This window comes from Meles meles, chromosome 2 (genome assembly GCF_922984935.1).
Source record: "Meles meles chromosome 2, mMelMel3.1 paternal haplotype, whole genome shotgun sequence".
Classification (NCBI taxonomy): domain Eukaryota; kingdom Metazoa; phylum Chordata; class Mammalia; order Carnivora; family Mustelidae; genus Meles; species Meles meles.
In genome coordinates, this window is record NC_060067.1 from 69,069,620 (window position 1) to 69,093,453 (window position 23,834).

Below are 23,834 nucleotides of genomic sequence, written 5' to 3' on the forward strand. Positions count from 1 at the left end.
CAGCTGGCTGGCTGCTTCCCAAGTCCCAGAGCATGCAGGTCTGCAGCAACTACAAGAGGAATCCGACCGTCCAAACAGTGGTACACATTCCAAGTCTGCCACAGGCGCCCCTGGCCTGCAGCAGTCTCAGTGTGCTCACTGTTCACACTGCTCAGTGCTCTGCACATTTCAAACCCAGCAGTGGCCACAGCTCCTCCACCTTCCCTAGGAAGACTTCTTAGCTCTGAGACCAAGGACACACACTCACAGCTACACATCTACTTTTGTGGGTGGAAGCAGGTACACAGGTGGGTGCTACACTTCTCACACTTCATAGGAACGTGATGGAATGTGCACACCCATCAGCACACTGCTTCTCCTCCTCCCCCAACTTCCAGCGGGTTCACTTCACTTGTGCCCAGAATCCTGCTGGAGGAACATACCACACCTGTTCACTCCTTTCACAGCCTCCCAGTTTTGAAAACTATGCCATTTCCTTGGGTGCACGGGCTAGTTTCTCTAGGGCAAATACCTGGGCATGACATTATAATACATAAAAACATGCATTTTCAATTCCACTATATCTTGCCAAATTTCTCTTGAAACCAAGTGGAAGAAATGATGGGGGTTCTCACTGCTGTTCCTCATTCCGGAGGTGCTGGCCTGTGCAGCTCACCTGGGCAGGGGAGCTCCACTCCCATGCAATCATCGCCTGCAGCACCCTGGCTGCCAGCAAGTGGGGCAGCATCTCTTCATGGACGCACTGGCTGTCCACACTTTTCTAGAAATTGCCATTTTCATAAGCTTCCAAATAGTCTGAGCTCTATACACACAGTTCATCCTTTCCCTGAGTTCATGGTGTCCTTGGCATATAAACTTTCACAGCTCCTCACCAACCTGTGGTCAGTTTGCCTTAACAAATCCTCCCCTCTCCCAAAGCATAAAACTGTTCCACAGTAACTGAGTTCTGACCAGATGTCTGCACCCCTTTCCCACCTGCTTCCACACCCTCAAGAGTGCTTTGGGGGGCGCCTGGGTGGCTCAGTGGGTTAAGCCACTGCCTTCGGCTCAGGTCATGATCTCAGGGTCCTGAGATCGAGTCCCACGTCGGGCTCTTTGTTCAGCGGGAGCCTGCTTCCTTCTCTCTCTCTCTGCCTGCCTCTCTGTCTATTTGTGATCTCGCTCTGTCAAATAAATAAATAAAATCTTTAAAAAAAAAAAAAAAAAAGAGTGCTTTGGGGCTCTACTCTGGGTAATGCCCCCGCTCTGAACGTCCATGGCACAAACGTCCCTGCGTCTAGTAACAGAACTTCCTGTGCGAAAGGACCAATGTTCAGGTGTGGCTATTTATCATCCACTCAGAAAGTGCAAAGAAATTCCTATTGGGAGTTTTATTAGGATTATACAGAATTTATAGTTTAAACAAGGAGAACTGACAACTACAACTTCAGAATACTAAACCTTCCTATTAACATATCTGTTTATTTAGGCCCACTAAAATACCAAGTGTTATTTTTCTCTAAAATTATACATATTTTATTTATTTCTTGATACCTTATATTTTTGTTGCAGTCATAAATGGTATCTTTTTTTTTTCCTTTAGAGATTTTATTTTCAGGGGTGCCTCAGTGACTCAGTCGTTCGTTAAGCATCTGACTTTGGCTCGGGTCATGATCCCAGTGTCCTCGAATTGAGCCCCGCGTCAGGCTTACTCAACGGGGAGCCTGCTTCTCCCTCTCCAACTCCCACATGTCTATATTCCCTCTCTCACTATCTCTGTCATAAATAAATAAAACCTTAAAAAAAAATTTTATTTTCAAGATTTTCAAGTAACCTCTACACCAAACATGGGACTCAAACTTACAACCCCCAGATCAAGAATCACATGCTCCACCAACTGAGCCAGTCAGGCGTCGCAATTTGTATCTGTCTTAATATTGTTTCCTCTTTGTTGCTGTTCTTGTATACTGATCTTACAACCACCAGTCCTAGTAAACTCATTAATTCTAAAGATTTTCTGTAGATTCTCTTAAGTTTTCCACACAGACCTCTGCAAACAATGGCAGCTTTATTTCTTCCTTTACAATTATGTCTTTCTCCTTTCTTTCCCTTATCTTACCATACTGGCGAGTATTTTCTTTACAACACTTAACATAAGTGGTTAAAGAAAGGCATCTAGTCTTGTTCACAATTTTATTTTGTTTAATATTTTATTATTTATTTTTAAATCAGAGAGAGAGTGAGTCCAAGCAGTGGGACTGGAAGGCAGAGGGAGAAGCAGGCTCCCCACTGAGCAAGGAGGCTGATGTGGGACTCAATCCCAGGACCCTGACCTGAGCTGAGGGCAGCTACTTAACTGGCTGAGCCACCCAGACATCCCTTGTTCACAATTTTAAAGAGAATGCTTCTAAAGTTTCACTAATAACTATGATGCTTATTGAAAGTTTCTGATTATTAACCAACAGATTAAGGAAGTCACCTTCTAATTCTGGCTTGCTAACTCTGTATCAAAGAGCAATGAATTTTATCAAATGCCTTTTCTCCATTTACTGAGAGGATCATTTGATGAGCAACACACAGAATCACATACCAGATTTTCTCACATTATACCACCTTTACATTACTGAAAAAAAGCCCTACTGACCTCTCACCTCGAATAATATTGAATATAACAAAAAAACAGGCACTTAATCCCTTTAGTTCTTCAAAATCAAGCTTTATAATGTACTAACAGATACCATTTTCTATGAAGACAATTAAGGAAAGTGTTCAAATGCTTTCATCGTTGATCTATTCCCATCCTGGTATCTTCTAGTCCACAATGGGAGAGACGTTTTCATAACCAACAGTGCAGAGGCAAGCATCTTTGCCCCAAGGATGGCTGTTCCCTAACAATACTTATTTATTAGAGCTAAAATCTCGGCAAGGCTCACTACAGACTGTGCTAATAATGCTCAGAAACAGAGGAACAGCACTAAAGGGATGTTCCTCCAATTCAGGAACTCCCCCGAATAAATACACAACACCTCAGAAACCATCACAGTACCCACCTCATCCCTGTGCTTCTGACAGAAGACCAAAAACTGGGACGCCGCATCTCCCTTCCTGTTTCGTGGAGTGGAGGCTGTGGTCTTCTTCCTTCCAGGAGGAGACCCTACTCCTCTCTTGGGGTCGGCCTCTGCCATCTTCTGAGGAGTACTCTTTACTCTCCCAGGGTCACTTTCTTGGTTTTCGGCAGAACCAGACAGCTTGGCTCTCCGCCTTCTCTTGATGGGAATGCTCTCTTCTCTCATGGACTTGGGGTTATCAGCAGCTTTTTCAGTGACCCCTGAGGATTCTACCATTTGTCCCGGAGACTCCACAGCAATGCTTGCCTCCTTAGCTACGTGGGGGTTGAGATGAAGCTGGTCCCCCACATAGAGGAAAGTGAACTTAGCTTTCCGCTCCTCTACTGACATGCTTGCGGCTTCTTCTGCTTGAACGATGCCCATTTCCCACTGGGCCCTCAATTTCCCTGAAATAGGTTTCAACAGCTAAAAGGAAAAACATAAGACATTATAAGTTTCATTATACAAACAAAAAGTTATTAACACACTTTAAAAAAAAGCACACTTTAATAATTCCAGATAAATTTAAAAATCAAAAACTATTAAAAACCAATTAACTTGAAGGTTTTAGGCAGAATTCACCCCAATATAGTAGCTACTATTTCTTTAAACTAGAAACGAATTCCAATCATATTTAACTAATGTAATAATGAGATTATATAATATATATAACACTGTACATACTTTTATATATATATAAAAAGAATAAAAATTATTTAAAAAATTAGCTCTATCATCAAATGAGTAAAACGAATATACCATCTCTAAGGAAACTTGTCTTGTTTTGCAACACAGTGTACTTGGGCAAAGTTAAAAAATGACAGACATAAGCCATTATAATAAATCAAGCCACCACAATTTCAAAATAAATAAGAATATAAATTAAAGTTTTGGTCTCAAATTGTACTTAAGGAACATCTATCACCTTAATTTTCTCAGCTTTCGTGGGTGCCTGCTTGGCACTTTCCTGGCATAATTTTTCAAACTGTCCTTCTCCTTCAAAAGCTACAAGGCTCTTCTCAAATATCCAAGCTCTTTCTGGGGCATCACCAAAGAACTGTACGTGATACTGGCGTGCACTCTTTTTCTGACCTAGTTTTTAAAATAAAATGTTAGAACTTGAAAGTTAGAATTTTGGATGAAATTAGGCAAGTCTATTAATAATTACTGATAGGAAGTTGGAAGCTGCTTTGAGGTCATTTTATTTGGTGCTGTTTGAGTCTGTTAACCTCCAAAAAAGTCCTACTCTTTTTATCCCCACCATACTCCATGTCAAAGAGAAAGGAAAAGCATTTATGAGGGACTCAGATAAAATTCAAATTAAACTAGGAAATAAAGTGGACATTTCCCTTCCAAGATCCACTTAAAAAGATTACCAAATAAAGAAGGCCAAGAGATGACATGAACAAAAGGGCCATTCAACAGAGAGGGGCCTATGCAGCAATGAAGGGATACAGACTGGTGTCAGACAGCCTGAGTTCAAATCCCAATCCCACCACCTACAGCTGGGCAACCTTGGGCTGGCTACTCATTCACAACACCTATAGGGGGAATCAGGGCACCAAGGATCTCTGAGGACACCCATGAGGCCACAGGGTAACCCCTCAGATGTCCACTGCTACTCCTCTGAGAATAAAGGAGGAAGCCACATCCTACAGTGCAGCCAGAAAGGAGGCAGGTGAGGAAAGAGACACTTGATCCCAAAATCCAAGAGAGGAGGTGCCATCCTCAGCTGAGGAAGAGTGAGGTTGAAAACAAGCAAGCTGGTTAAAAGGTCAGATTTCAGTATGCCTGGGTGGCTCAGTTAGTTAAGCATCCAACTCTTGATCTCACCTCAAGTCTTGATCTCAGGATTGTGAGTTCAAGTCCCACAGTGAACTTAAAAAAATAAGAGGTCACATCTTTGTGCCAAGTGGAGGGAGAAAGGGGGATCTCCATGGGAGAACTATCAGCCCCTGCTGCTTCATAGTGAATGCTGGTCACAAGAAATCCAAGAACACTTCCTAAAGAACAAACACACCCCAGAGGAAAAACCTCTCCATTGAGCATTTTGGAGATCCTCCCAACTAAGTGGTCAATAGCCAGCTGGACCCTCTAAAATAAGCTAACAGTCTCTCCACATACAGGTTGTAGCACCTCTGAGTGATACCCTCTCAAACACAAATGTAGCATCACGGACCCCCCAGGATCCAGGGAAGCCCCCAGCATAAACAAGTCCAACATACACAGAAATAAGCAGTCTCTGCAAGGCCACACACACAAACACCAGGAAGAAACACCTGACAAAGAAAAACTCTAGTTTGCTATGAAAAGAGAACAAAGAAAAAGAGCTACTGGAAACTTTAAAATACAATTACGAAAAAAACACCTTAAAATCTTGAAAAAACAAAAAACAAAAACAAGAAATCTTAGAAGGTCAGTTAAGAAATCTTCCAGAAAGAAGAAATATAAGGTGAAAAACATCTACTCCCATAAGAAATCTATAGGATCAAACCAAGAAGTACCATACCCAAATAACTGTTCTAGAGACAGAAAGAGAGAACGCTGTCTAAGAATTAACACAAGACCATGCCTCAGAACTAAAACAATCCTAAGTGCCTCATCCAATACCCATACCAATGCACATCTTTCTGACATTTAAGGTGCTGGGGGAGGGGACAAGGGCAGCTTCCACGTTAATGGAATGAAAAGTAGCATAACAAGGTACTTCAAGAGCAACCCTGGATGCTAGAAAGAAATGATGTAATACCTTCAAAATTCTGAAAAGAATTCCTTTCAATGTAAAATTCTACACTAAGCCAAACCATCAGCCAAGTGTGAAAACACAGAAGTAGCATTCTCCAAATGACAGGGAATCAAATTTATCTCTCATACACACTCTCTTAGAACCTAAAAATTACACTCCAGCAAAAAAGGAAACTGACCAAGAGTGAGCACAATGGGAAGCCACAGAAAATAATGCATGTAACTCAGGAAAGAATCTTTAAAAAGGTCTGAGATTACTACTATGCAAAGGTTAAGAATGCCAGCAATACAGATTGAAACAGGGAAAGGGAAGATTCTAGGAGGTCCAGGGGAAGAAAAGATAAAAGAACTCTTCCATACCAAAAGATAATCTGAGCAACAAGGAAAGAGGGTTAAAAATGAGATCCAAGGGGTGCCTCGGTGGCTCAGCTGGTTAAGTGTCTGATTCCTGATTTCAGCTCAGATCATGATCTTGGGGTCCTAGGATCAAGCTCCACAGCAAGCTCTGAGCTCTGGACTCAGTGGCTCAACAGGGTCTGCTTGAGATTCTCTCTCTCCCTCCCCCCCACCATTCCTCCTGCTCGCGCGCACACACACACCCGCTCTAAATAAATAAATAATCTTTAAAAAAAAAAAAAAAAAAAAAAAAGGTGAGATCCAAGGAGCAGAAAAGGAAAATGGCAATCAAACGCAGGTTTTCACTTTTTCCCCCAACAGCAAAAACTGTTGAATGAGTTTCAGGGACACAGAAATGAATATTTGAAAAACAAAAAAATAAAAAATAATGCTATATAGCCTTATATAGCAAAGTATATTAAAAAAAAAAAGAAGGGGTGCCTGCCTGGCTCATCAGTGGAGTATGTAACACTTGATCTCAGGGTTGTGGGTTCAAGCCCCACATTGGGTATAGAGCCTATTAAAGAAAAAGAAAGAAAGAAAGAAAGAAAGGCAATAATTAACTCCAAGAAAAACAAAAAGTTGTCCAAAAAAGAAAATACAATTACAGAACACAATTTGCTTTGCACTGAATGATATTTACATAGTCAAAATTATGTAAACATTTATGTTTGATGTAATAAAAACAGTGAGTTAATTTGCCCCCTGGAGTGGCCAACAGGCTAAAAATTAAAACAAACAAACAAAAAACACCAAAGAACACTGAGTTAATTATATGCAGAGAATGGAAAGGAAAGAAATAAATGATTGAAGAGATCAGTCTTCATTTTCCATAAAAGAAAATCAACAGAAAATATCTAAATGATAAATCAAAAGATACTATTTAAAACTAGAAGAAAATGTTAGAAGAGGTAAAAATAATTAGCTCTAAGGAGGAGAGTGAACTATTTTTCACAACTAGCCTCTCAATAGAATTTGGTCTGTTTATAAGTGTGTATACTTCTTTGATTTTATAATAGGTGAGATTCAAAAATATGTTAAGGGATTTGTGACTCCTTCCATTATTTTAATACTTTGAAAGAACTTTTCTTGGTCATGAAAAGGACTATATACATGTGTCACAGCATTTGCATAATGCAGAAAATCGGTTTATAGTGCATATGATAAAATAATATGAACTTATATTACTTTTTATAAATAGTTAACTACACAGAAAAATGCTCCTTACAGGTCAGGTGAAAAAAAGCAGAGAATGGGGCGCCTGGGTGGCTCAGTGGGTTAAAGCCTCTGCCTTCGGCTCAGGTCATGATCTCTGGGTCCTGGGATCAAGCCCCGCATCCTGCTCTCTGCTCAGCAGGGAGTCTGCTTTCTCCTCTCTCTCTCTCTCTCTGTCTGCCTCTCTGCCTACTTGTGATCTCTGTCAAATAAATAAAATTTTAAAAATGCAGTCTACTGATGGTAGAATCCAATGTGCATTAAAAAGACTGGATACTTTAAAAAAAAAAAAAGGCAGAGAAGAATACTATAGTCCAATCCCACGTTTGTAAAATAAATGTACTTAGTTTTGAAGTTCTTTCCTGCCTAGACATTTGGTAACAATATAACCTAAATTTCCCCTATTTTTATGGGTTTCTTTAATCCATATGAATTTCTTTGGTTCAAGCTGAGAGGTGAATATCTCACTGTTTTATTTTACCACATAATTAACCAGTTGTCCCACCATTTATTAGTAATTATTTCTTCCTTTGATTTCTGATGTTCATTAATCGTGGTTGGTATGAAAACAACTGTCATCAACTCTACCTACTTACAATTCCTGCTAAGAGAACCATCAATAGCCCAAGTACCTAATTTTGCATTACAATCCTTTCCTCCCCATCATGGCCCAGGGGACTTAAGGTGGTCCCTCACCCCTCTGGGCCAGACTGAGCCAGAGTCTCTCCAGATTCTATAGAATCCTCTGAGTTAACAGCAGTCACCCATGCATGCAAAATGGATTCCACAAAGAGACAAGGCTGCTTTGGAGCTGAAGCTCTAGGGAGGAACAGAAGCCATAAAAAATGCAGACAAGGTCCACAGAGGCAAGAATAGAGCACAGGGACAAAATCACAAGGACATGACAGCACAAAGTTCTACAGGAAATAAAGGACAAGCATCACCATGCCTGAATTTCCTGGTTTAGTCTCTGGGGGGCACTGGAGCATCAAAATAGGTAAAGCAGAAACTGACAAAATTGGAAAGGAAAAAAAGGTACATTCACTATCACAGTGGATGATTTAACACACCTTAGTAGTTAAGAGAACAAGCAAAAAAGAAAAAAATCAGTGAGATTATACTATTAAATAACCCAAGATATGAGAAAGCCAGATTACCTATAGTATTTTTAGAAAATGCCGGAATGTGGAAATAAACCAATGAGGGTTCCCTTCCGTAACAGAAAAAGTGACAACAAAATTTTCCACAACAGATAATTACTTGACTCCTGACCCCAGTTATCTTATGAGAACAGATGTGTCAAGAAGATCATGAAGCTCCCAGATCCAAAAGAATTCCATTTTCACAGTATAATATCTAAAACATACATTTATCTTCTGTTTCCAACTTAAAGAGTCAGGCCTCAAAGCTGCTCATCCACCTGGATGCCCTTATAAATAGTAGACAAGTTATGCTGCTATATATCACAAAAATGCTACTAAAACTTTTATTAACTTAGCTTTTCAAAGGAAATTTCTCAAAAGAGCCTGGATTGAGTTGTATTCTCTTCTGCATGTATATTATACTTCAATTCTTAAAATCTGAATGCATTACTAAGATCTAAATTCAAGCTTATCTATAAATCCTAGCATGATGAGTGGGGGGGGAGTACACATACACAAAAATAAAGGAAATAAAATTGGGAGTGGGGATACGGGATAGGGTGAGGGAGCTGCATCTCACAGGAAAAAAAAAATACCTGCTTCACAAGACCCGCATGCTCAGCCAGCTCCATGCCAGAAGCCACCCATTCTTCAGGTCCTTAGTCCTTCCCCAACAAGGATGTCTAAACCCCCAAAGTAGACCCATTACTCACCATATCACTCCCACCATGGAGTTGCTGCCTGCCAAGTGTTCAGGAATCATAAACAGACCCAGAGCTCCACTTGGAGCAAGTCTCAGTGCTGCCTGGAATGCTACCTCACACATCCCTGTAAAATCTCTGTCTCCCACAGCACTGAACACAACTGGTGCCCAGATCTGGGATTCTACACATCACTGTCTTCTAAAAAGACCCAAGTTTTCTCCAAGAAACTAGCTGATTCCATGACAAGGGCAAATTAAGTATAAAATGGGCATCTTACTGGGCCACATGTAAGACGTGGTCAAAGGCTGACTAAGACATGTCAAAAGGATACTGCTGAAAAGGACTTAGTGGGACTCCTGCTCATTAAATTTGGGACAATTTGAGGATTAGAAAGAGTAAGGACTGGGAAGCTTGGGTGGTTCAGTCGGTTAAGCATCTTCCTTCAGCTCAGGTCATGATCCCAGGGTCCTGGGATGGAGTCCTGCATCGGGCTCCCTGCTCAGCGGGGAGTCTCCTTCTCCCTCTGCCCCTCACCCCGCTCATGCTCTCTTCTCTCATAAATAAATGAAAACTTAAAAAAAAAAAAAAAAAGAAAGGACAGGGAAATGGGGTAACTGCGTGATGGGCATTAAGAAAGACACTTGAGGGGCGCCTGGGTGGCTCAGTGGTTTAAGCCTCTACCTTCGGCTCAGGTCATGATCTCAGGGTCCTGGGATCGAGCCCCGCATCGGGCTCTCTGCTCAGTGGGAAGCCTGTTTCTCCCTCTCTCTCTGCCTGCCTCTCTGCCTACTTGTGACCTCTCTCTGTCAAATAAAATAAAAAAAAAAAAAAAAAAAGAAAGACACTTGATGTAATGAGCACTGGGTGTTATATGCAACTGATGAATCACTAAATTCTACCTCTAAAACTAATAATACGCTATATGTTAATTAAATCAAATTTAATTTTTTTTTAAAAGATTAAGGACTGGGGTGCCTGGATGGCTCAGTCATTGGGCACCTGCCTCCAGTGATGATCCCAGGGTCCTGGGATGGAGCCCTGCGTCGGGTTCCTTGCTCAGTGGGAAGGCTGCTTCTCCCTCTCCCATTCCCCCTGCTTGTGTTCCCTCTCTCAATCAAATATATAAAATCCTTAAAAAAAAAAAAAGAGTAAGAACTATGTAACTAAATTTTTGTTTTGTTTTTTAAGATTTATTTATTTATCTATTTGACAGACAGAGATCACAAGTAGGCAGAGAGGCAGACAGAGAGAGAAGGGGAAGCAGGCTCCCTGCTGAGCAGAGAGCCTGATGCGGGGCTCGATTCCAGGACCCTGAGACCCTGAGATCATGACCTGAGCTGAAGGCAGACGCCTAACGACTGAGCCACCCAGGCACCCCACTATATTAAGAGGAAGCTCATTTTCACAGAAAAATGCCAGTTAAATACGAAAACATGATAAAAATGGACAGTTACCATTTTATAAGCCAATGGATTGTAAAGGAGTGCTAAAATCATGAGGAAAGACTGGCAGGGGAAACTAAGAAACTAATCTCCAAATGTAGCCACAGATTACTCACTAATAACAAAAAAGGACCGTATTTTCCATTGGAGTTTTGTTAGTCACCACCTACTGGGAAGTGGGACAGCCAACACCAAGAGCTCCTGATGAAATTCAACCGAGACATGTGTCCTTCTGTCACCCCTCCTCCCCCCATTCTCAGTGTCCTCTGACCCCTTTTTCTTTTAGAAGGTCCTGTGACTCTCCTGTCAGCTGGAGTATGCTCATCGTGGTTCCCTTCCTTCTGAACTACTTTTCAAATGCACATTACTAGTCCTCTGAAGTTGATTTGCTTGTGATTACCAGGTACTCCCTCCTCTGCATCCCCAAACAATTCCTAGAGAAACATACTGCAAGAAGGGAGGTATTCAGTGAACACCTACATGGTACTCCTAGCTGGTCTTATGGACCAGAGTCTGATCACAAGAGATGAGAGCAATGAGTGCTGGGGGCAAGTGCAGGTCTAGATTACAGGACCCTAAAAACACAAGACAGCAGACAGCTAAATGCAATGCAAACACCCTTTTCAACCCAGAGTGATAAAAAAACAGGCACAGGGAAAATACTGAAGATTGCTGGGGAAGTCTAAGCAAGAGCCCTGACGATGAGACAGTGTTTCCCTCATGAGTCTGGGTGCTGAGTTGGGCAGGAATCTGTCCTTGTTCTTAGAAGATCCCTGCTGACACATTTAGGGGTGAGGATTTGAAGCATGGGCTTGGAAGGTTTTTAAATAAACAACAAACAAGCAAACAATAAATAAAATCTTTCACAAAGCAAACAAACAAGCGATAAGATGGAACTCAAGTATGAACCCTTGGGACTGCGGGGAAAGCCGGGGCATGTCTGATGATATAAAGGCACTAAAAATGGGTACAAAATTAGCTAAATTAAATGATCCAACACCAGGCTCCTGCAGAGGAAATAAATGGTCAAACTGGAATGCTTTCAGGAAAGAACCCTAGAGGTGACCAGGGTAAAAGGGATAGATACAATAAAAATTCCGGTTTTAAAAGTGAAAAAAGAAAAGGACAGTAACGTGTGCTAACATTTGAATGCTCACTACTTACCACGGAAAGACCATTTCCAAACAAGTGTTATTATCATTACCTTCCTTTTTCAGATATAGGGAAATTGGGGCTTAAGGAAGTTAAGCAGTTCATGACTAGACCAACCAGCTGTGCTAGACCCTGGCAGGCTGACTCCAGAGCCCATGCCTCCACTGGGAGCATAATGCTCTGCTCCAACATTGTAAGCAAGAGTAAGGGCTGGAGAACAAAGGAGGAGGAAGTTAGAGAGAATAAAAATGGTGCTGTGTGTGCATGTCATTCGGACAGGCTGCTGTAGACTACAGGAATTATTTTGCTCTAAATCAAGAGAAAGATGTAATGAAACTGAAATTAATTAATCCCAGAAGCTGGAACCAAGAGACATTCAAAAGACCCCTTCAATCACATAGATCTGAGATACCAGGAGCGTCATATAAACAAAGTTGAAATCCCTACACATTCAAAATTGCTTGCAATGTGCTAGGCAGACCAGTGGCGTGTGGTCATAAACCCTCCCCCACCCCCACCTCCACCTCCCACCCCCACCCCCGCCCCCTGACTTCCAGTTTGCTTTGCTGTGTGGTTTTACAGAGCTGGGAAGGAACTAGCAACACCTCTGGTGCACACCTGTGTGCTTGCCCAGCCGGTCTCAACTGGTAACTTTTTTCATACACATGTATCTAGAGGCCTCTTGGGTGCATCCTGGGGTCCCTGAAGCCTCGTGGGAGGGACTCCCCAGTTCTGGCAAGCTGAGGATCCCAAAGGTCCTCCATGGAGTCAGAGCTGAAGCCAACCCAAAGGCTCTTCTAGCCACAACTCCTGTGCTTTCCTGAGCCTCATGCCAGAGTCCTACCACCCCGAGGCAGAAGGCTGGACGGGACTCAGAGGCATTCAGGACTCGAACATGGTCCTCTTCGTCCTGAACCCACCTCCTCTCAAGTCTGTTTACCAGGTGGGCACCCCCACGCCCCATCCCCGCAGCCATATGCTTCAACACAGCAAGCCAAGAGCACCCCAACCTGTAGTGAGAGCAGCAATGCTGCTCCTGTGAGAGCTCAGACCTCCAGCCAAGAACAGGAGGGGACATGCGCTCCCGTACCACTAAGATGCCAAAGAAGGCTGAATGATCAGCAGTACTAAGAGCCAGGAAGCCCGCCAGGCCCAGTCTGCAGGTCTAGTCACCACAGTTCTATAGGGTGCACATGTCAGTTGGGCACTACCCTGGCTCAGCTCCAACACTGTGTTCACCATTTATCACCTTCCTCAAGCTAAATTCAAACTTTATTCTGCAAGAAATTTCTAGAATAATCTCAAACCACCTGAACTCATTTTTTCCTCTAAAAACACACGAGCTTTTGTCTTATGAGCTCTCCAATTAATATTTAGGTTTGCATCTGCTCTAATCTGTATCAATAACATATTATATTCTTAATGTGTTCTTCAGTTGTTCCATGGACCAATTTATATTCTCATGTTTCATGATGCCAAAGATCATTTCTAGTTTTTTCCTTCTTCCCACAGGCCTAAAAAATAAACTGGGACATTTTTTTATAACTCAAACTTAATGTAAAATACAATTTCTGAAAATCATGCTGAAATAAGCAATCACTGTTTACCTAACAGTAATAAATTATCATAAAACCTAAAAAGCAATATAAGGCCAAGACCACTCCTATTAATACTAATTCAATCAGATAAAGTACATATCCAAGTTGGATATAAAAACAAATGGCAATGTGTTACATCTGAACCAATTATTAACTTTAAAATTGCAAAATGAACCACTGTAAATTTAACAACAAAAAAATCAAAATCTGATTCACGTATGAGCAAAGGCCTAGAATAGACATTTCTTCAGAGACACACAAATGGCCAATAAGCACAAGTAAAGATGCTCAGCATCACTAATCCTTAGGGAATTGCAAACCAAACTACAAAAAGTAGACAGACAATAGAACAGTGGGTGTCAGGTGCTGGAGGAGCAGGAATAGGGAATTATTACTGAATGGACACCGACGTTCAGATTCACAAGGTGAGTGAGTCCTGGGATGGATGGTGGTGACAGCCATTCAACAATGTGAACATGTTTACTACCACTGAGCTGTGCACTTAAAAATGGTCAAGATAGTGGAGTTTATGTTATGCATATTTTAACACAATTTTTTTAAATAGAAAAAACAAAGAACCATAGTAGGGCTATAGAAGAGTAAGAAAAAATTTTGGATATCAGAAAGATTAAGTACAGAATGAGAAAGATGAAAAAATAGTCCAAAAACACAATACCTTTAAGTTTGGTATAGTTGTGAAGGAGTGGATCAGCAGAAACCATGCATGGCCACCAGGGGTAACCGGACACTTTGGACCACACCAAATCACCAACATTATATTTCAATAGGTGGTCTTTGTCTCTGCCAGTATTTGGACAGGACTCTTTCTTAGGTGCAATCTGAAAATGAACAAAAAAAGACATACTAACACATCCAATGAGTACCCCTAAATCCAGCCTTTTATCCAAAGATTAATCAGGCTAGAGGTTTAAAATACACACACACAGACACTCACACACACACACACACACACACACACACCGGAAAAAGTAGTGCGGGGCACCTGGGTGGCTCAACTGATTAAGTATCTGCCTTCGGCTCAGGTCATGATCTCAGTGTCCTGAAATGGAGCCCCACATTGTGCTCCCTGCTCAGCAAGGAGCCTTCTTCTCCCTCTCCCTTTGCCCCTTCCTCTCAACTCATGCTCTCGGGTCTCTTTCCTCAAATAAATAAATAACATCTTTAAAAAGGCGGGGGGGGGGGGGTCTGGGTGGCTCAGTTGGTTAATCTGATCTGCATTCAGCTCAGGTCATGATCCCAAGGTCCTGGGATCGAGCCCCACATGGGACTCCCTGTGCAGTGAGGAGTCTGCTTCTCCCCCTCCTTCCTGCTCATGCTTTCTCTCAAACAAATAAATAAAAATTGTTTTTTAAAAAAGAGCATGCTTCCCCTGCTATTACTTCAGTAAAATTGTCCCTTGCCCTAACTAAAGAATCAGCATAGTGCCTGGCACACACAGTAGGTACTCAACATTATGATGGAGAGCCCTACGTAAATCTACTTCTTTGGTCTAGCTGATGGTCGTTAATGGTGCTTTATTCACCTGGTCAAAGAAGAATTTTCATGGATTGAATCCATATTCTGACACCCCCCCACCCCGCTCCCCAGCCACATATCTGTCAGTTCTCTGGAGCACGTGCATCACCCAACATGAGAGGACCCAGAGCACCAAGGACATCAGGAGGGCTTGGCAGCAAGTCTCGGCTCCATTCGTGATTTGAGTCCTGGGACTCTAAGCCTCAGTTTCTCCACCTCAGAACACATGTCACTTAGAAGGCTGGAGACCTGACCAGGGCCACTGCCACCACACACCCCTCTCAGTTCTGCCCTCCAGTGGGACAAGCAGAGTTGGCTTGACTCCTGGCCTCCTTGTGAGTATGAACTCCTGAGCTTTCCCCTAAGAGCTCTACATACATAGGCAAGTTGCTGAACTCGTCTGGGCTTCAGTTTCCTCGTCTGTAAACCAAGAACAGCAGCTCTGAAATCTCAGTAATTGTTAAAAAGTTCAGCGTGCATGCTGGGAAGGGCTGGCACAGAGCAGCCACGTTATGCTGATTCCTCCACAGCATCCCAGCTTTACGTTCTGTGCCATCTAAGCCACATGGCAGTCCCAAGAAGATGAGTGGTATCACCCCCACTCTGAAGATGGAGAGTCAAAATTCAGGTATCTTGCCCAAGTTTTCACAAAACCAGGCAGCAGAGCTAGGAATCACTTGCACTGGCCTCCTCCCCTATGAAAGAGTGAGGTCCCCCACAACCATGGGCACTTCAAAACCCACTGCATCAGCCCAGCTCACTAAATTGATCTTTCAAAAAATTCACTGTGGTAGGGACGCCTGGGTGGAAGTGTCTTGCCTTCAGCTCAGGTCATGATCCCAGGGTCCCAAGATGGAGTCCCAAATCAGGCTCCCTGCTCAGCAGGGAGCCTACTTCTCCCCCTCCCTCTCCCTGCCACTCCCCCTGCTTGTGTGTGCTCTCTCCCTCTCTCCCTCTCTTTCTGTCAAATAAATAAAAGCTTTTTTAAAAATAAAATAAATAATTCACTGTCGTAATTACATTAGCAAAAGCTAAACAGCTCCTGAGCACTTAAAGTACTTTTTTTAAAAAAAAGATTTTATTTATTTATTTGACAGACAGAGACCACAATTAGGCAGAGGCAGGCAGAGAGAGAAGGGGGGGAAGCGGGCTCCCTGCTGAGCAGAGGGCCCAATGCGGGGCTCGATCACAGGACCCCGAGATCATGACCCGAGCTGAAGGCAGATGCCCAACCCACTGAGCCACCCAGGTGCCCCTTAAAGCACTTTTTTTAAACCCTTAAAAATCTTCATTATTTTAACAATATTAAGGAAACTGTAGCCATTTCCTCTCTTATATGTGAAAACTGTAAATAAAATTCCTCAACTGTAAATTTAAACTAAATATCCCAACCTTGATGATGATTAAGTATTCCAACCCAAACTAGTTTCAGGTTCCCTTTGTCCTGCCTGCAAGGGAGCCTAGAGCTTCAACTAAAGACTAGTGGGCACCAGGCAACTTCCAGATTCTGTCATACAAACTGTATACAGACTATCAGTCCCTGGCACCCTCCCTACCTCCTTCTGCCAAGGCCAAAGCTCCGGCTGTATTCTCTGGCCAACATTGATTTAAGTAGCGGGCCATCCTGAGTGCCACTTTAAGATACAGAGACAAAAACCACTACCTTCCTTTATTTTAAGTCAAGAGGTTTCTACCCAGTGTTGGATAAGTGAACGCTTGCTCAGATGTGTTCAAGTGCTGGGCTCTGCACTGGGAACCTAGAATGTGAAAGTGTAGGACACAGCCCCAGCCGTCAAGGAGGTAGACCATGTGCCGGATGCCCTGGTAGAGGAGACAAGTAGACAGTGAGCCATGTGGAAGGACAAGAGCACTCCTGCACTACATAGCTCTGCTTCCCACTCCTCAGATGGTATAAACTGAAGAAGCCCCAAGCTAGGTCCCAACACAACTCCGCTATTAGGCTAAAGAATGTCTCTGGAGAGAAGATGCATGGAAACAGCACAGCCTAAAGGTCAAGAACTGTGGAATTGGCCAGACCCGGGTTTAGAAACTGGTTTTACCTCTCTTTAGTCATTCTAATCTTGAACACTTAGTTAACCTCCCCAGGCCTCACAACAGACTCAACAGGCTGCTGTGAGGCTTACAGGAGGCAATGTCAGGGTGTCCCGAAGTGGAGGCCCAAGCACGGCCCAGGCGCCATGGTCAGCCATGTGCAGACAGGGGAGTTGGAGAACAGATGCACAGTGGCCTCTCCTCTCCTCCAGCTGACACCGCATGCAAAAGCACCCTCCCATGGTTCCCACGTTCAGGGTAACAGGCTATTGCACTTGGCTGTACCCTGGCCACAGCACCTCATGAATACCTTTTTATCTGAGGGACTTGAGATCTTAGACACCAGTGCTGCTTCAACAAGACCCTGCTCCAGTAAGGAGTCATATTTTATGCTTCTCTTCCTGCTCCTTCTTGCCTTATTTTCTGGTTTTTGTCCATTTTCTTCTGACTGGGACACAGCAGCAGCACTGTCACCACAAATTGAAGATTCAAAGAGAGGTTTCCCATTCATATATGTTTTGGTGATCTTCAGCTTAATTTCCGGAGAGCCATTTTTGATAGGGGTGGTGTTAGGCGGTGTCCCAAGTCCTTTCCCTTCCTGGGACTCAAAACGTAATCTGGTATCATGAGCACCAGGTTCTCCATTAAATACACGTGAAGTTAGGTCTTTCAGCTTCTCAGATGGAATAAAGGGAAGTGCATCATGGCCATTAAACTTTTGCATGACCCCCTCCTGCAGACTGGTAGAGAGGTGGGCTTTGCTGAGGAACACAGAACATTCACGATTCACTTCACAGTTCTGAGTCTTTCCATTTGTATTGCCAAGGATTTCTGGTGCCTGCTTCATCTTTATGCACTTTACAACTTTCTGAACAGAAAGAGGACTTCTTTGATGCTAACTTCCATTCAGCCCAGATGCTTCCGTTCTTAGAACACTACAATATTAGAAAAACACAAATAAAAAGAAACATTATGTTTAAATCTCACACAAACATGCTGACGCTGCTACAACTTTGGGTAGTCGTTTGTTTGAGACAATTTACAATATTTCCATAACCATTTGGGTCACAGACGCAGTTCTAATTTCACAAAAATGAGATAATCACAAAACGATAAAGTTGCAAGGAAAGGAACAGGGATCATTTTTAAGGGGGAGAACACAAAAGAACACAAAAACAGGCATGGAGACACGAGTTATGCCACCACCACTACCCAGCACCGTGGCCGTGGACACTTGCTTCATTTGGCTCAATCACTGCTGAATGGGGAGATCACCATTGGTGCATGTGCCTGAGGCAGCTCACACAAAGCCAGGCCTTTGGGGGCGCCTTCGGGGCTCAGATGGTTCAGCGTCTGCTTTCGGCTCAGCGCATGGTCACAGTTCCTGGGATGGAGCCAGGAGTCTGGCTCCCTGCTCAGCAAGGTGCCTGTTTCTCTCTCTCCCTTGGCCTCTCCCCCCACTTGTGTACACCCTCTATCTCAAATAAATAAAATCTTTAAAAACAACAACAAAGAGGCACCTGGGTGGCTCAGTGGGTTAAGCCTCTGCCTTCGGCTCAGGTCATGATCTCAGGGTCCTGGGATCGAGCCCCGCATCGGGCTCTCTGCTCAGCGGGGAGCCTGCTTCCCCCTCTCTCTCTGCCTGCCTCTCTGCCTACTTGTGATCTCTGTCAAATAAATAAATAAAATCTTAAAAAAAAAATCAACAAAGACAGGCCTTTGTAAAAGGACAAGAGGGAAGAGCACAAAACAAAGTTCCTCTGGTCACAGCTGAGGACTTCCAGGCAGAGGGGTTCAGTGACACACCCAAGGTTACTAATCAGCACAGTTGATAACCAGATCTCCCAAAGGCTGGCACACCATTAGTTCCAGATTGATGTTGGGGTCGCGGGGCGGGGTGGGGGGGAGGTGGGGAGGGCAGTTACAAAGTGAGAAAACAGCCCAAGTCAGTTCTGATTTATGCTCAGGCTAACCTCCGTTGTCCACCCCCTTCCTGGCCCAGGTCCAAAATTAAATGCTATGACAAGAAGTACTGTAGTAATGGCAAATTTTATTTAGCTATCTTCTGAAGATTAACTAGCCAGGTCAACACTGCTGAGTTATAACGTGCACTACTTGCAATGTGCCCTGCTGGCCGCTTGAGGCCTAAGGGCAGAAGGAAGACCCCTCGGGCTACATGGGATAATCAGGGGCTTTACTGTATAACTTTAGTGCCTACTTGGGGACACCCAGTGAAGGCACCAAAACCCAAAGTTCAGCTAGGAACAAGGAACAGGCAGGCACCCATTCCAGCTGGAAATACATTCACCAACACTGTACTAGGATGGCCAAGGAGACCCCTCCCAGAAGGCAGCACCAGCAGCACTGGACACCAGCGAGAAGCTGAGAGTACAGAGCAGAGAGATGCACACATGTACAGCAGCACTTCTCAGCTGTGGAAGACTCTGCTCCCCAGGGACACTTAGCACTGTCTGGAAACATTTTCTGATTATTACTTCTGGGGAGCTGCTACTGACATCTACTGGAAGGGTCAAGAAGCCTGTTACACACAGGTCAGCCCCCACAACAACGAATTACCTGGCTGAAAATGCCAAGAGTGTGGAGGCGGAGAAAGCTCAAGTGCAGCAATGGGGGCCAGACTGTAGACCTGCAGTTTCCACACAGACCTCAGTGGAGACACAGGAAGAAAGAGCAAACTCAACAGCCCAAGTTCCGGTTTAGCTTCACACACACTAGACGCCTTCTAGCACCAGAACACGTAGAAGAGCACGTGCTTTCACTCACACAGTATTTTTTTAAAGTAAATTATTCCAGCTCATGTCAGATTAACTGGGCAAAAATATAAAAAATAACTACCTGAAGACACAAAGACCAAAAGCAGGAAGAAAAGAAATGGGAGGCAGTTCCTGGAAGAAAGGAGCAGTGCCAGAACATCCTGGCTTTCAGTTTTGTTCTTAAAGAAAGTTTGAGGCAATGGGAACAGTTGTACAAGAAGTAAAACTTCTAAGGGCGCCTGGGTGGTTCAGTCGGCTCAGAGTCTGCCTTTGGCTCAGGTCATGATCCTGGGGTCCTGAGACAGAGCCCCATGTCAGGCTCCCTCAGCGGGGAGCCTGCTTCTCCCTCCCCCTTTATATCCCTGCTCATGCTCTCTCTCCCTCTCTTTCTATCTCAAGTAAATAAATAAAATCTTTAACAACAAAAACAACAAAGAAGTACAACTTCTAAAAGAAGAGAGCCATTGAAGAGGAGCCCCAAATTCTGCATATAAACCATGTCCAAATTCCAGGCTGACACATATATGTGATAGAGTCCAAGTAGCCCAATTTATAAAATAACTGAAACAAGACTCCAGCTGCTGAACAAAAAAAACAAACTAAAACACCACTTTAAGATCAAAACCACAATGAGATCCTACCTCACATCCAGTAGGATGGCTACTCTCAAAAAAACCATGAAATAACCAGTGTTGGTGAGGATATGGAGAAATTAGAACCCTGTGCAGTGTTGGTGGGAGTGCAAAATGGTGCAGCCGCCGCGGAAAATAGAATGGAAGTCCCTCACAAAATTAAAAATAGAACTACCCTATGACCCAGCAATTCCACAGCTGGGTATGTACCCAAAGAACTGAAAGCAGGGTCTCCAAGAAGTGTTTGCACACCCATGTTCACTGTAGCATGATTCAGAGCAGCTAAGACAGGAAAGCACCCAAGTATCTATCAACCAATGAATGGAGAAGCAAAACGGCGTCCATCCACAGGATGGAATGTTGCTCAGCCTTAAACAGGAAGGGGACTCTGACATCAGCCACCACATGGAGGTACCTAGAAGACACTGTACTCAGTGGAGGAAGCCAGACACCAGGGCCAAATACTGATGATTCTACTTACATGAGGTCCCTAGAGGAGGCAGGTCTATGGAGACAGAAGGTAGATGGTGGGAACCAGTGGCCAGGGTTGGGGAACAAGGAGGAATAGGAAGTTAGTGTTTGAGAGGTGTAAGAGTTTCAGATTCACAAGACAAAGAGTTGTGGGGATAGATTGTGGGAACGGCAGCATAACAATGTGAATGTACTTACTACCACTTAACAATACACTTGAAAATACTTAAGACGGGAGCACCTGGGTGGCTCAGTGGGTTAAAGCCTCTGCCTTCGGCTCGGGTCATGATCTCAGGGTCCTGGGATCGAGCCCCGCATTGGGCTCTCTGCTCCGCGGGGGAGCCTGCTTCCCTTCCTCTCTCTCCCTCTGCGTGCCTCTCTGCCTACGTGTGATCTCTCTGTCAAATAAATAAATAAAATCTTTTAAAAATAAATAAATAAATAAATAAATAAAATCTAAAAAAAAAAAAAATACTTAAGACGGGGCACCTGGGTGGCTCAGTGGATTAAAGCCTCTGCCTTCGGCTCAGGTCATGACCCCAGGGTCCTGGAATCAAGCCCCGCGTCAGGCTTTCTGCTCAGCAGGAAGCCTGCTTCCTCCTCTCTCTCTGCCTGCCTCTCTCTGCCTACTTGTGATCTCTGTCTGTCAAATAAATAAATAATCTTAAAAAAAAAAAAGATTTATTTATTTGACACACAGAGAGAGAGAGCACAAGATGGGGAGTAGCAGGCAGGAGGGAGAAGCAGGCTCCCCACAGAGCAGGGGGAGCTCGATGTGGGACTCGATCCCAGGACCCCGGGATCATGACATGAGCCGAAGGCAGTCGTTTAACCAACTGAGCCACCCAGGTGCCCAAAATACATTTTTTTTTAAGATTTTACTTATTTGAGAGAGACAGAGAGGGCATGAGCAGGGGAAGAGGCCAAGAAAGAGGATGAAACAGACTCCCCGTTGAATGGGGAACCCAACATGGGGTTTTATCCTAGGACCCCAAGATCATGACCTGAGCCGAAGTCAGATGCTTAAATGACTGAGCCACCCAAGCACCCCAGCAAAATGCTATTTATTTTTTAAGATTTTATTTATTTATTTGACAGATGGAGATCACAAGTAGGCAGAGGCAGGCAGAGAGAAGAGGAAGGGAAGCAGGCTCCCTGCTGAGCAGAGAGCCCGATGCGGGGCTTGATCCCAGGACCCTGGGATCATGACCTGAGCCGAAGGCAGAGGCTTTAACACACTGAGCCACCCAGGCACCCCAAAATGCTATTTTAAAAGAAATACAAACTATTTAAAGTTAACAGCAGATCTATACAAGAGATACTAAAGGAATTTCTTCAGGGTGAAGAGAAATAAGATCAGACTGAAACCTGGATCTTTAAGAAGAAATGGAAGGTACCAGAAATGTTGAATATACTGGTAAACATAAAAGACTATTTGTTGGGGCACCTGGGTGGCTCAGTAGGTTAAGCCTCTGTCTTCAGTTCAGGTCATGATCTCAGGGTTCTGGGCTTGAGCCCCACACTGGGTTCTCTGCTCAGCAGGGAGACTGCTTCCCCCTCCCCCTCTGGCTGCCTCTCTGCCTACTTGTGATCTGTCAAATAAATAAATAAAATCTTTAAAAAAAAAAAAGTATTTGTTCTTAAGTTTAAAATTCACGTAACTAAAGCAAAATTTATAAGATTATGGGAACTATAACTTGTTACAATATATATGACAACTGTAGCATGGGAAAGGAAGTAAATAAATCTAGACAGTTGCAAGAATCTTACATTTCAGTGAATAGTGTAATAACTCTAAGTAGAGCATGATGAGTTACGTGTGCAAACTGCAATCTTAGTTAGGGTAGCTGCTAAGAAAATAATGCTAAGGGGCCTGGGTGGCTCAGTGGGTTAGGCCTCTGCCTTCGGCTCGGGTTGTGATCTCAGGGTCCTGGGATCGAGCCCCACATCGGGCTCTCTGCTCGGCAGGGAGCCTGCTTCCCCCTTCTCCCTGCCTGCCTCTCTGCCAGATACATAAATAAAATCTTAAAAAATAATAATAATAATGCTAAGAAGTAGAGCTAAGAGATAAGAGTTTAGCTGCCAAGAGTTAAAGCTTGGAACGTTTCACACAAAAATTCCGGTTTCTGGCTTCTCTTAGAATATACCCAGGGTCACAAGGCTATAAGTCATGGGGTCAGGATTTGATCCCAAGCCCAGGTTCATGTGAATCACAACCTGTGTGTGAACCACACTTTTCAAGATTGGTTGTTCCTGGGGAGCCTGGGTGGCTCAGTGGGTTAAGCCTCTGCCTTCGGTTCAGGTCATGATCTCAGGATCCTGGGATTGAGCTCCACATTGGGCACTCCGCTCAGCGGGGAGCCTGCTTCCCCTTCTCTCTCTGCCTGCCTCTCTATTTACTTGTGATCTCTCTCTCTGTCAAATAAATAAAAATAAAATCTTAACAACAACAAAAAAAGGTTGGTTGTTCCTGTTGGTACTTTCAAGTTTAAATCCTTAAATATATTAAATATAATTGTCTTAAATATGTAGACTTTGCAAGTCTGTTTTTACTACTAGGTTTTATTTTTTTTCATTTGTGGTGCTTTTTCTTTGTGTGTTTTGTCTCTTTTTCCTACTAATCTGACTGTGGGCTGCTTATTTCCCCGGATTCTACCTGGGAGAACTCTTTAAGGCACGGGGCCCTCCAGAGATGATTAGCCTCCATAGCCATGAAAGTCAATGACCACTTAGTTTTATCTTTCCCAAGAGTCTGTTACCAAAGTTACGCCAATCAATTAGAAAATCTTATACTTTGTCTAGCATTTCAAGAAAAACACAAAACCTAACCAAGGGGTAGAAAACCTGAAAAGCCCAATAACCACAGAAGAAAAGCCCAGAGAATTTCGC

At 43.5% G+C, this 23,834-nt stretch overlaps 1 protein-coding gene across 6 annotated transcripts in view; it reads right to left on the minus strand.

Annotated features, from left to right (window-relative positions):
* The window catches only part of NSD2 (nuclear receptor binding SET domain protein 2), a 96,567-nt gene that overhangs the window by 46,416 nt on the left and 26,317 nt on the right, over positions 1-23,834 (minus strand). For all 6 annotated transcript variants that reach the window (XM_045997585.1, XM_045997584.1, XM_045997588.1 and 3 more), the window contains 4 exons: positions 17,379-18,003; positions 14,157-14,319; positions 4,012-4,178; positions 3,030-3,512 (listed from right to left, as the gene is read on the minus strand). In XM_045997585.1, the coding sequence (XP_045853541.1) occupies positions 3,030-3,512; positions 4,012-4,178; positions 14,157-14,319; positions 17,379-17,915 (1,350 nt within the window). In that variant the 5' untranslated portion in view covers positions 17,916-18,003. The remainder of the gene's footprint in view (positions 1-3,029; positions 3,513-4,011; positions 4,179-14,156; positions 14,320-17,378; positions 18,004-23,834) is intronic.